We start from the raw sequence: 14,176 nt of genomic DNA, 5'->3' as shown, positions 1-14,176 counted from the left end.
TTGTGTATCTTAATCATCTCTCACCAGTTACACTGCCAGAAGCAGAGTTCGTTTTGCTTGCAGATGACAAGTATTGCAATAAATATTATGTCGAGCGTAGTTCTAGAAAGATCTGCTAATGATATTTTCATGGATATTAATAAATGGTTTAATGCCAACTCACAAACTTCGAAAAGAGTCGCCATCTGCAATTCAGAATCTGTAAGAGGTTTCCACCCAGCATATGCATCAAGTACGAAGAAGAGCAGATAGAAGAGGTTAACAGTCTTAAATTCCTGGGCTTACAACTTTATTATAAATTCAGTTGGGAGGAGCACACCACTTAACTGCAGATACGCCTTAACAAACCTGTATTTGCAATTCGAGTGTTAGCAGACATAGGCAACATAAAAATGAAAAAGCTTGCATATTTTGGCTACTTTCATTCCATAATGTCGTATGGTATATTTTGTGGTAACTCTTCAACTCAAACAAAAGTTTCCAGAGTCCAAAAGAGTGTAATACGTTATTTGTGGAGTAAATTCACGGACGTCCTGTAGAAACCTGTTCAAAGAACTGGGTATAACGACTACCTCTCAGTATATTTACTCCTTAATGAAATTTGTCCTAAATAATATATCTCTTTTTCCAACAAGCAGCTCAGTTCATACATACAATACCAGGAACAAAAATGATCTGCACAAGGACTTAAAATAGGGTGACCAAACGTCCCGGAAAAATCGGGATTGTCCCGGTTTTCATCCCTGTGTTCCGGTGTCCCGACAAATTTGCTTCGGGACGCTCAAAAGTCCCGGAATTCAGTTTTTAATACATTTCGTGAAACTTCCTAAATTTTTTTGGGATTTTGCTATGTTACAGGAAATACAACACAAGAAATTAATATATTTTAGCTTATCTGTCCAAAACCTCCATTGTTCCATACTAGTAATCCCAGTATCAGTATTGATACACTCAGACAATAATTTACTTTCAGCAGTACTTTGGCCAACAAGTAGTAAGTTTTATTATTGTAACAGAGTTATGAAACCGTCCGATTGTCGCGCCACTTACTCACACACTCATTGTCAGAACAGTGTAGAAATTGATGTTTTGTCAGACGAACTGCAATAGTTCTCTCTCATTAGTGGTATTATTGCTGCAGTACTCTGCAACGCAATGCCGAAACGTGCCTGCAAGTTCAGTGACTTATTCCAAGGAATGGAATTTCATAAAGAAAGGTCATTTTGATTACGAAGCGGAGTGTTCCATATGTGATTATTTTATTAGTATAAGTCATGGTGGACGTTCCGACACAGTTGGTAACAACAGGTCAAAGAAACACACTAACAGATACAGTGCACCGAGCTGCAGTAAAACTCTACAGAATTATTTTGTCAAACATCAGTCAAGTGAAGAGACGAAAGTTCGAGCAGCCGAGCTAACACTAGCCTACCACACGGTAAAACATCACCGAACTTTTAGATCTAGTGATTGTACTAATAAGCTAAACAGCATTCTTCCATTGCAAAAAAGTTTAGTTCGGCAAGAACTGAAGTGCCAGCCTTAGTGAAATGAGTTATTGCTCCCCAGACTGTAAAGGAAAGCCTCGAAAACACCAAAAAGTCTTTCTACGGGATATCCACTAATGCCAGCAATCGTAAGGCCACTAAAATATTTCCGTTTGTTGTTCAGTTTTTCGATATTAATCAGGGAATTCAGACCAAACTTTTGAAGGAGAGTTCCAACCTAATGAAACATCTGACGAAATTTTAAGATTTTGTGTGAATACTATCGAAATGTTTGATCTTGAGAAAAATAAATATGTGGCATTTTGTGGAAACACCACCAACACATACTTTGGTGGTTTAAAAACACAAGGCAAATGCAAGGTATTTACCAAATTAAAGGCAACACTGCATGAAAACATTGAAGGCATAGGGTGCCCTGCACATGTTTAACACAATAGTGTGCAGACATCTGCTCACAGTTGAAGCTGTGATGTTGAAACTATCGTCATGAAGGTATACTCACACTTTTACATATATACTGTTAGAACAGAGGCTTAAGGAGTTCTGTGATCATGTGGGAACTGAATATATGATGCAATGTGTCACTCGAAAACTCGCTGGTTGACACTGTTTCCAGCAGTTGAAAGAGTAATCTGCCTGTTTGAACCGTTAAAAGATTTTTCCTAAATGAAGACAAAGCCCCCAAAATGTTGGTTCACTTTTTCAGTAACCCTTTAAGTGAAGCCTGCTTATGGTTCATTCACAGTCAGCTTAGCACTTTGCAGCATGGGATAAAGGAAATTTAGAGAAGCACGAAAATTGTAAGAGGAAAATGATGTTTTGAGAAAGACTCTGGAAACTGTTACAAAGAGGAGAGAACAGCAGTTCATTTCTTTTAATGTTCAATCTGTCCTTAAAAGAGCAGAAGTATCAGAAGCATCGGAAAGGAGTTTTAGAGAAGTTAACAAGTTTTATGACATGTGTAGAATACCTCAGCAAATGGAGCACCTCATTTACCCTCATCGCTGGTGTTTGGATGTTACTGAAGAGAGTGCCAAAATGGGAAAGTGTTGAGACAGTTTCTTATTTGAAGAGTAAAGAGATTGAAATCTATGATTCCATTCTCTTTGATCAGTTCGGCATACTAACAAATTTTGTTGAAGAAAGTCTTCACAAGTGAAATAATGAAAAAAACACCATTGGAATGTCATGAGAAGTGGGTGAATTTTTTTAAATGCTGTAACTGTCTTCAGAATTACTCTGAGTTGGTAATAATTGCAAGGTATTAATTTCGCACTCCCAGCCCATAGTGCCAATGTGGAAAGAATATTTTCGTTCATGAAACTCCAGTGGACTGATGAAAGAAACAGAACGGAGGTGGACTCTCTTGAAGCAATCCTGCAGATCCTGTACAACTACAAAATGGATTGTGCCGAGTTTTATCACTGTCTCAAAGAACGAAGACATGAACAAGAAGGCTGGAGGCAGTGAAAAATAACCTTTTCTCTAAGGACAGTCAATGACATCTACAATGCTCAGTAATATTGAAGCTCATGTTGATATTAATTGATTAAAAGTTGAATGGCTGTAAAATTTTGTAAAATCGTAATACATTTGTTTATTACTCTACATGTTTATTAAACGTCAATTATACAAATAATCTAGATTAAATCAATCTTTTGTATCCTCTTAGTTATAATAATCGGGTTAACAAAATGTATTGACAAACAATATTTAAAATTAAGAAACCTAGGTACATGTGGAATGAGGTGTCCATTGGCACCCGGGAGAATGTGTCTCAGTTTTCAGCGAAAATAATTTGGTCACCCTAACTTAAAAGCACTTCAGTTCAAAAAGGGTCCACTACTCAGGAACACTGATCTTCAATAATTTGCTAGCGAACATAAAAATTATGTTACAAATAAAGATCAGTTTAAAAGGAGCCTGGAAGACTTACTAGTGGCCATCTCCTCCTCCATTGACGAACTTTTTAATAGAAACAAATTATGTGTTGTATATGTTTATTCTATTAGTATTGTTATTTCAGCTTTAAAAGCAGGACATGTTCCACATCCACGAGGATCTCCTCAGCCCGGAACTATGGAACGAAAAACTAATATAATCTAATCTAAGAGAGAAGACCAAGTTTGGGGATTGGTGGTAGCGTCGGGACAAGAGGCGCTCACGAAGTCGGAGAGGCCGAAGCCACGAGCTACGCGAGGGGACCTGCGCAGGATTAAGACACCTGAGTACTTCCCCGGGTCAGCGATGACTACAAGCAGCAGGCCGACACGCCTTCGGTTGATTGGCAACGTCCCCAACCGCATCGTGGCCTGGCTGCCCCATTCTACCCGCCTGTCGTCGTCACTAGTCAGTAACCGCCGCGACGCACCGTCGATCCATGCATTGCTGGGTGATAAAGGGGGAGTAACATTCCGTAATGCTCCTGGTGACTGGTGTGTCTACCCGACTTCCTACTTTTCTGGTTTGTACCCGACCCTCAAAAGTTTTACTCAGTCGGCTCTTTGGTCGTATATATAGCCCAACACTCTGCAACAACACACTCTTTACCGCTCTGAAAGAAATAACCAAGAACACAGAACAAAGCACACATACGAAAAAGAACCACTTCGCATCACACACAGAAATAATGAACGTAAGTCGTCGTAATTCGCGCTACAGTTTTCCATAGCCTTTCTCGCCACTTGCGATACGCCTCTCGCCACACACGCGAACAGCAAGATGGCGTAATATTCTGGATCAGAAATAAAGTGCAAAGTTTGGTTTATCTGTGTAGAAAGCAGCTACACACCAGCCAACGAACTTGAGTGCACGAATAGCTAAGCAACGGCTAAATACACATCAAAATAATTTGTTTCCACAACCCCCAAGTATATACTGCTGACATACGAAGTTCACCTTTGAGTATTTCTTTACTAACAGCCCCTCACATGGTTGCAGATGACATGATGTTCGCTAAGTAATAAAGACGGCAACTGAAATAATGCACAGAAAATATGTCACAAACAGCGCAAATAATAGATGCTATAGCATACAACAAATAAGGTAGTATGAAAGTATCAATATCAAACTATATTCCAAACGACTATTTGTAAAAACTGTAATCATGTTTTACTCTGTACAACCATACCATTTTCTGTATGTTTTAGATTTAAAAAACTCAATGGTGATATTTTTCGCCGAAACTAGTTTGGGATAATAAAGAAATAAACACCGTGTTTTGCATCAAGGCGGGCTCAATTTGTGATATTACTGTATAGCCTGTAGTATTGTACTATACATTGTCATTTGAATTTTTTTTCTGATTTACTGCCTTTCCTTTGTAGTTTATACCCGATGAATGTTTTAATGAATCAGCTCTTGGTCGGATATATAGTCTGAACAATTGTACCAAGGCACAGGTTGCCGTTAAACAGGGGTATTGTGATTAGGTTTATATGTTAACCGGTTTAATTCCTTAATTGTAATTGCATTAGTTATAATCTGAACTACCTGTTTTACCAATCTGTGCATTGCTGTCCTTGGATCTTGTGGTTTCACCTAGTCAGTTCTTTTGTAATAAGTGTTCATTCGTAATGTTTTAGTAAGTTGCTTCAGAGCGGCATTCGTAACTGAAAATCAGTTTAACTTTTGACATATAACAGCCAACTGTCACCAGCGCTTTAGTCGGAATAAGATTGCCAAAAGAGACGGTTTGGCTCCAGTCGCATCTTGGTTGCTGATTGAAATTAAGAGGTTGCTTGCTTTGAAGCAAGTCTGATCATCGTCTTAATTGTTTTCTACCGTGTTTACCATTAAGCACAGGCGCACATCTTAACCCGGAACCTTTCGACATATAAGTAATTGAAACACTTCTATCATCAGTATTGCTTTTGTGTTTTCGTTGGTTGCGGAAGGGCATTTAGTAAGAAACTATGTCCAGCGTGGTAGTAAATAAAGCTGTTTCACCCGATAACGGGCGGGCAGCAGGTCTGGTCGCCTTTAAATTATTGGAATGTTGCTCTTTTTTTGATTTCTCTTGCAAAAGCTTATTCATTTTACAAATGTGTATTTTTTAAAGGAAACACATTTATGATTATACAGAGGGATCCAAAAAATTTATCCGCTGTTGAAAGTCAATAACTGGCAAAATAATTGACGGAGTTCTCATCTTTGGTAGGGTAATAGTTTGTAGTTCCGGCAATCGCCACACAAGCGTTGTATTGTGTCGTTCTGTTTTGTCAGATGACTGTCGACAGGTAGTGTTTTGTCCTTAGTTGCACCTAGTTACTCAAGTAAACATGGCTGGCGCAAGGTTTACATTCGATAAAAGGGTCATTTTATGTCAATTCAACCAATTTGAGAAAATGTTCTCCATAGCAACAAATCTTGGTCCGATTCATGCAGATCATACAGTACAAAGAAAATGCCACATTTTGTTCTATATGTTATGACATTCAGATGCTTGTGTCCTACCAAGACAACAACTTGTTTGAACAAAATCAACACTAGTACACTCTTCTGCTTTCATACTGACTTTCCACAACAGTACTGACTAGTCTGAACTAGAATCTTAAAAACGTGAGTAACCCGTAATTGTTGCTTGTTTCCTTTTTTTGTTCCTGCCCAACAATGACTCATTCTGTCCCTGAAAAATACGATTGTTTAACTGTTGCCTAATGGTACCCAACAATTGCAGAAGCTTTTTCTGAAACAAGCTGTCTGCATCATCACTATTACTCGCTAAATCGAGATAAAAATACGGAACCAAATACATCTGTCAACTTTTATTGTACACAAATGCCTTACATAACAAGTAGAAATTCGGCCACTTATATTAAGGTCTACTTATGCAGAGTGTGAAGTTTGACTTGGATACCACTTGTCTATTTTGTGCTACCACACTTCGAAAATCCATGTATTCAATTTATCACATTTTGTTCAAAAAGGGTTCAAATGGCTCTGAGCACTATGAGACTTAACTACTGTGGTCATCAGTCCCCTAGAACTTAGAACTACTTAAACCTAACTAACCTAAGGGCATCACACCCATCCATGCCCGAGGCCGGATTCGAACCTGCGACCGTAGCAATCGCGTGGTTCTGAACTACGCGCCTAGAACTGCTAGACCACCGCGGTCGGCTCAAATTTTGTATTTTTGTGTGCATGTAACAGTTTTTGTTACTGATATGGGCATGATGAGTTCTGTGTGTGTTTAGGCCACATTAAGCTTACCACAAAAAATTTATACCCTTTTTGAGTGAATTATATTTGGCATACAGGGCACCTACAATACGAATCTTCTAACATATTACGTTTTCTTAATCACATTTTGGAATTTTTTAATTTCCCTCAGAAATATGTTGGTGTTTTGATTCATAGACTGTGTTCTCTAAGTGGATGTTACTGCATTGTACAAATTTCACTAGACTGTGCGGAATAGTTCCAAAGTTCTTAAGACCTGAAGTTGGGTCTGAAGGTAGATTGCCAGATGCGGGTTGCAATTTCCAGGTCACGCCACCTTTCACAAGCCATAATTCTGGAACTAACTGGCAACGGAACTTAAAATTTTGTACAGGAGTGTTCCACACATGGTAGAATTAGTGTACTGAATTTCGGTCAAATCTGAGACCTGGAGCCCCTGGTTGAATTGACACGGAATGGCCCAAAAGGAAGTCAGTTTTGAAGTGGTATTTTAAGTACGAAAACATTAATGAGGTTCAACGGCAATGGCGAAATGAGTATCAGAGCCACCGACACATTTAAAGATTCGTCGCATTCGAGGCAAATCTGAAGCCGAAGGCTGTGTTGAAGATGTACACAAACAACGATCTGAACGACCTGTAACAGTAACAAGTCCAGCTAACTCCCGTCGCATGTTACAACTATCCATTCGCTCACCACAGAAGTCTGTGAGACAGTGTGTCCGTGAAACTGGAGTGAGTCGGCCAAGTGTTCGGCGAATTTTGAAGACAGCAAAGTGGAAGTGCTACATCCCACGATTTCTACACACAGTGAACGAGGACGACCCAGATCGTAGAATGGAGTAGTGCGAGTGGTTTACTAACACGGTGCGCAACGATGAAGAGTTGGCAGAGATGGTGTGGTCCGATGAGGGACAGTTTAAACTCAATGGTACAGTAAATCGCCACAACATCTACTGGGCCGCCGAAAATTTGAACGTCCGTGTAGACAAAGCCGTGAATTTCCCAGGATTACGTGCGTGGTGTGGGTTGTCTTACCGCGGCTCGATTAGGCCTTTCTTCTTTGACTGCACCGTTACTAGTGAGGTGTACCTTCAGAAAATTCAGACAGCCATTTTACCTGCCATCCGAGACTTGTATGGAGACGGAAGAGTTTACCTTTAACAAGACGGTGCCCCAGCCCATTACCATAATCGTGTTAGGGCGTATCTCGACGATAATCTACCAGGAAGATGGGTAGGCCGTAGAGATGCTATGGAGTATCCACCACGTTCCCCAGACGTAACTCCTCTGGACTAACTGTGGGGAACAGTAAAGAACGTCGTTTATCGACAAAAGCCACGTACATTGGACGAACTTCGAGAATCCATCGTACAATCGTGTGCAAATATCCAACTGAGCACGTTGCAGTCAGTAGTTCGTGCTGCAGTTCGGTGGCATCGTTTGTGTGTGTAGGTTTATGGTGACCAAATCGAACACTGAGCCGGATCGCTGGTCGATCATCAGCGATCGGCTTGTTATCTTTGGCTCGTACATGAGCATCTTTGAGTTTTCAGCTGGGGCGCGCGGTACGGCGAGAGGCAGTCTGCTTTGGAGCGGCCGGTGAGACTGGCAGAGCTGTGGCTCGGGCGTAAGCACACGTGTGATGTCTGTTACGCTGGGGCTGTTTGCTAATTGTGAAACCCCAGCAGTGGTTACTGGTTGCCCGGAAGGCATTTCGTATAAACTGTGCCGAGCCTCGCAGTGAGAGGGGAGTCCGGAGTTGGTGTTGGCCTAGATGTCCGTACAAATTGAGGTGCCTGTGTGAGATGCACGGCGTGGGCCCATCGGTTGTTTCGTCCTTCTGGCACACACGGCAACTGCATGTTCGGCCGGAATGTGTACAGTTTGTGGTGAGCATAGTGTGAACAAGTTATCATAGGATGTGCTCCTAGCCTGTGTTATTTGTGGGTGTCTACCCCTTGTCTCTAACTGCTTCCGGGCGTCCTGTAAGATTTCACAGGAAAACTGTTTTGTGGCATTCTGTGTTTCTGGCTCAGCCTCCGTCTAGAAAGGCAAAGATTTGTGCCTCAACTGAAAGAGGGAGGGGGGAGAATCGATTGGACATATTTTGGAATTGTCACATATTTTGGAATTCCTTAATGCTGTAATTTAAACAGATAAAATTGTTTCAGAATAAGCGCCTGCTTTTAAATGATGACTAACTGAAACCCTCAGCTGCCGACAGGTGTTATACCTCGATATGGACAGCTGAAAATGTGTGCCCCGATCGGGACTCGAAACTGGGACCTCTTGCTTACATGGCATACGCTCTATGCATCTGAGTCACCGAGGACACAGACGAATAGCGCGACTGCAGGGACTTACCCCTTGCACGCTTCCCTTGAGACTCACATTCCGAACTGTCCACAATTTTACATATGTAATGTACCTTATAGACATCAAACAGGAGTGGCGTAATGTTAATGAGCATTTGTTATTTGTCAAATGCAGTGTATTTAATGTCTTGCAGTTTTCTGGGGCAGGCAGCTGTTATTCAACTCATTTTGAAGTGTTCTGTTGGGTGAACGACTGCTCCCCACTTCAGTGTATTCTTTTGAGTAGTATTTTAAGGTTTTTTGGATATTTGTCAGTGGGGTGTACTGATTCAATTTTGTTTTTCTTTTGAATTACGGAGAATTGTTTAGTTTATCTGGTTATTGGTTTGACTCGCGTTTCACGCACTAAATCAGCTGATATCGAAATTTTTTTATTCCTGTTTACTGTCAGACAGATTCAAATGTAATTTCGTTTATGTTACTTGAAATAAATGTGTTGGATTGACCTTAATGAATTATGTGCAATTTAAGTAAGGGACCCAGTGCTTCATTAGTGATTAACAGTGGCGTGCAGTTCGGGTTGTGAGCCCAGTGCTCGGACCAAACACCTACAGTGACATCTGTAAGTTGGACTTTTAAGCTACTCTTTCACCAAAAGTGAAAACTCCGTCAATTAGTTTGAAAGTTATGTAGTTTCAAACGGTGTATACATTTTTTGGAGCCCTCTGTGTATTGAAAAATGGAGAGGTTGTGTGAAGAAAATGTCCGTCCAGTAAGTCCCACGCCTGAATACATTTTAGCAGAGGAAGCTGGCCAGCGCGCAGAGCAGGTACTGACCATGTCGACGGTGACCTCGCCGACCTTGGTGCTGCCGTACTGCTTGCGGAAGGCCTTGACTCGCTCCAGCTCGCGCGCCGCCTTCTCGGTGAGCACCGCCTTCAGGTCCGTCGAGTCGCTGGCCACGCCGCGCGACAGCACCGACAGCACAGGCAGCGCCACCTTCTGGAACACCACACACGCCTCAGTGAAGAATCAAGTAAGACACGGTGGCGCACCAAATGTGTTACCATTTTGTTTTTCAATATAAACTGTCAATACAATCTGAAACGAACATATACTACAGTGAAGAGTCGTCCATGGAGATTTGTTCTAATTCAGCACATGCTCAATATGTCCATTTTGTTTCCTAACTTCCTTCAAACGAACACTGAAGTTAGTTATTACCATACGGCACATGTCTTGCGTAATTTCACTGTAAGCTTGAAGAATACGTCTTCTGAGCTCCATTAAATCACGTCGACATTTCGGGAAGTTTTCTCCTTTACGTACCCCAAAGATTTTACAATTTGTACACAAAGCAAATGGCAGTTATAAGAGTCGAGGGACATGAAAGGGAAGCAGTGGTTGGGAAGGGAGTGAGACAGGGCTGTAGCCTCTCCCCGACGCTATTCAATTTGTATATTGAGCAAACAGTAAAGAAAACAAAAGGAAAGCTCGGAGTAGGTATTAAATTCACGGAGAAGAAATAAAAAATTTGAAGTTCGCCGATGACATTGCAATTCTGTCAGACAGCAAACGACCTGGAAGAGCGGTTCAGCGGAATGGACAGTGTCTTGAAAGGAGGGTATAAGATGAACATCAACAAAAGCAAAACGAGGATAATGGAATGTAGTCCAATCAAATCGGGTGATGCTGAGGGAATTAGATTAGGAAATGAGACACGTTAAGTAGTTTTGCTATTTGAGGAGCAAAATAACTGATGATGGTCGAAGTAGAGAGGATTTAAAATGTAGAATGGCAATGGCAAGGAAAGCGTTTCTGAAGAAGAGAAATTTGTTAACATCGAGTATAGATTTAAATGTGAGGAAGTCATTTCTGAAAGTATTTGTATCGAGTGTAGCCATGTATGGAAGTGAAATAGACGATAAATAGTTTGGACAAGAAGAGAATAGAAGCTTTCGAAATGTGGTGCTACAGAGGAATGCTGAAGTTTAGATGGGTGGATCACATAACTAATGAGGAGGTATTGAATAGAATTGGGGAGGAGTTTGTGGCACAATGACAAGAAGAAGGGATCGGTTGATAGGGCATTTTGAGGCATTAAGAGGGGACCAATTTAGTATCGGAGGGCAGCATGGGTAGTAAAAATCGTAGAGGGAGATCAAGAGATGAACACACTAAGCAAATTCAGAAGAATGTAGGCTGCAGTAGGTACTGGGAGATCAAGCATGCACAGGGCAGAATAGCATGGAGAGCTGCACCCAACCAGTCTCAGGACTGAAGACAACAACCCTCAAAGAAAGAAGTCACATGGATTGTGGTTTGGACTATTGGGGGGGGGGGGGGGCGGCGGCAATTTTGTCAGTCATTAAAACGACCTGGAAACCTGAGTGAAATGATCCGCACGTCTAAATGCTCGTGTAAAAACTCAGTGTTTGCAATATGTGGCCTTGCTCCATCTCGCACGAACCACTGCTTGTTGAAGGGCAAGGCTGTGGAAAGAAGCTGTGGAAAGAAGCTGTGGAAAGAAAGCTGTGGAAAGAAAGCTGTGGAAAGAAGCTGTGGAAAGAAGCTGTGGAAAGAAGCTGTGGAAAGAAAGCTGTGGAAAGAAGCTGTGGAAAGAAGCTGTGGAAAGAAGCTGTGGAAAGAAGCTGTGGAAAGAAGCTGTGGAAAGAAGTTGTGGAAAGAAGTTGTGGAAAGAAGTTGTGGAAAGAAGTTGTGGAAAGAAGTTGTGGAAAGAAGTTGTGGAAAGAAGTTGTGGAAAGAAGTTGTGGAAAGAAGTTGTGGAAAGAAGTTGTGGAAAGAAGTTGTGGAAAGAAGTTGTGGAAAGAAGTTGTGGAAAGAAGTTGTGGAAAGAAGCTGTGGAAAGAAGTTGTGGAAAGAAGCTGTGGAAAGAAGCTGTGGAAAGAAGCTGTGGAAAGAAGCTGTGGAAAGAAGCTGTGGAAAGAAGCTGTGGAAAGAAGCTGTGGAAAGAAGCTGTGGAAAGAAGCTGTGGAAAGAAGCTGTGGAAAGAAGCTGTGGAAAGAAGCTGTGGAAAGAAGCTGTGGAAAGAAGCTGTGGAAAGAAGCTGTGGAAAGAAGCTGTGGAAAGAAGCTGTGGAAAGAAGCTGTGGAAAGAAGCTGTGGAAAGAAGCTGTGGAAAGAAGCTGTGGAAAGAAGCTGTGGAAAGAAGCTGTGGAAAGAAGCTGTGGAAAGAAGCTGTGGAAAGAAGCTGTGGAAAGAAGCTGTGGAAAGAAGCTGTGGAAAGAAGCTGTGGAAAGAAGCTGTGGAAAGAAGCTGTGGAAAGAAGCTGTGGAAAGAAGCTGTGGAAAGAAGCTGTGGAAAGAAGCTGTGGAAAGAAGCTGTGGAAAGAAGCTGTGGAAAGAAGCTGTGGAAAGAAGCTGTGGAAAGAAGCTGTGGAAAGAAGCTGTGGAAAGAAGCTGTGGAAAGAAGCTGTGGAAAGAAGCTGTGGAAAGAAGCTGTGGAAAGAAGCTGTGGAAAGAAGCTGTGGAAAGAAGCTGTGGAAAGAAGCTGTGGAAAGAAGCTGTGGAAAGAAGCTGTGGAAAGAAGCTGTGGAAAGAAGCTGTGGAAAGAAGCTGTGGAAAGAAGCTGTGGAAAGAAGCTGTGGAAAGAAGCTGTGGAAAGAAGCTGTGGAAAGAAGCTGTGGAAAGAAGCTGTGGAAAGAAGCTGTGGAAAGAAGCTGTGGAAAGAAGCTGTGGAAAGAAGCTGTGGAAAGAAGCTGTGGAAAGAAGCTGTGGAAAGAAGCTGTGGAAAGAAGCTGTGGAAAGAAGCTGTGGAAAGAAGCTGTGGAAAGAAGCTGTGGAAAGAAGCTGTGGAAAGAAGCTGTGGAAAGAAGCTGTGGAAAGAAGCTGTGGAAAGAAGCTGTGGAAAGAAGCTGTGGAAAGAAGCTGTGGAAAGAAGCTGTGGAAAGAAGCTGTGGAAAGAAGCTGTGGAAAGAAGCTGTGGAAAGAAGCTGTGGAAAGAAGCTGTGGAAAGAAGCTGTGGAAAGAAGCTGTGGAAAGAAGCTGTGGAAAGAAGCTGTGGAAAGAAGCTGTGGAAAGAAGCTGTGGAAAGAAGCTGTTGCGAAGCATGCTGAAATATCGCTCGCTGTTCAGTTTCTTTAAAGAAAAAGGGTCCAAGAAGTCGGCGACTGCAAATTGCTGCCACGCTGTAATCCTCTGAGCATAATGTTGTCGTTCATGAAGCACTTGTGGATTTTCAATGGCCCAAAAGCCTACATTTTGTTTGTTAACCACACCGTCTAAATGAAAATGCGCCTCGTCTGGAAACCAAAAGTTGGTGAGTTTCTTCCCTATGCTCCGCCCACTGAGCAAACAGTAGTTTCTGCTGCTTGTGTTGTTCAGTGAGTCTCTGTGCACAGGACAGGACATCTTGTACGGTGCGTGTGGATATTCCCAATTGCACTGCTGCCTTTCAACACGATTTCCAGAGACTTCATTATGCAGTAACTCGTACCGCTCAATATTCTCTGGCGAACAAACTGGCTTAGGCCGAGGTCGCTTCGCTTCCATTACTCAACACATTTCGTGCGCCACCCAGTATTTATAGAGTAGAACATCTGCGACTGCAGAGTACAATTTACACACATCACCTTACAACCGCGAGTGTCTCAGTTTTACAAAAGAGACCATGAAGTTTGGAACGCGGATTACTGCAAACTTCGTACACTTAGTACTCCATTAGGACAACAAAAAGCGTATGCAGTGGCGCGTACTTCTCATGCGTTATTGAGAAAATAGCAAGATAATTTCGATCGTCAAATATATGCTTGGCCATTTTTACCATGAGTGGTTAGCGTTCAAGCCCCGTAATCGCTGGGTCGCTGGATCGAGTCTCTCTCATAAGTTTTTTTTATGTTTTTAACGGTCATTTTCTTTACTATTAATATTACAGTTGATGTAATGGGAAAATACGTGTAATTGGATTAACTTTTATTAAGTTTACAATATTATTTGGCAGTCTACAAATTTTTATCATCACAAATAATATTCAAAACTCCGACTGGAAGAAGACCAAACGCATGAAGTGATACTGAAAATGTATGCTTGTCCGTGTCTTCAAAATTGTTCGTATTTAATCGAAAGAACGAGAAATTGCTTGTCGGAAGACGCTATTGAAACACACTAGATACTCCATGACCAATTATCAGTGCCAATGTTAAAGGACAT

At 41.7% G+C, this 14,176-nt stretch overlaps 1 protein-coding gene across 3 annotated transcripts in view; it reads right to left on the bottom strand.

Moving 5' to 3' along the window:
• Positions 1–14,176, bottom strand: part of LOC126295119 (probable citrate synthase 2, mitochondrial) — a 212,035-nt gene that overhangs the window by 127,621 nt on the left and 70,238 nt on the right. For 2 of the 3 annotated variants that reach the window (XM_049987389.1, XM_049987388.1), the window contains exon 2: positions 9,847–10,011. In XM_049987389.1, coding sequence (XP_049843346.1) covers positions 9,847–10,011 — 165 coding nt within the window. The remainder of the gene's footprint in view (positions 1–9,846; positions 10,012–14,176) is intronic. The other variant, XM_049987390.1, reaches the window with a different exon arrangement.

This window comes from Schistocerca gregaria, chromosome 11, assembly GCF_023897955.1.
Source record: "Schistocerca gregaria isolate iqSchGreg1 chromosome 11, iqSchGreg1.2, whole genome shotgun sequence".
In the NCBI taxonomy this organism is placed as follows: Eukaryota; Metazoa; Arthropoda; class Insecta; order Orthoptera; family Acrididae; genus Schistocerca; species Schistocerca gregaria.
This window is presented reverse-complemented; position numbering and strand designations above follow the sequence as displayed.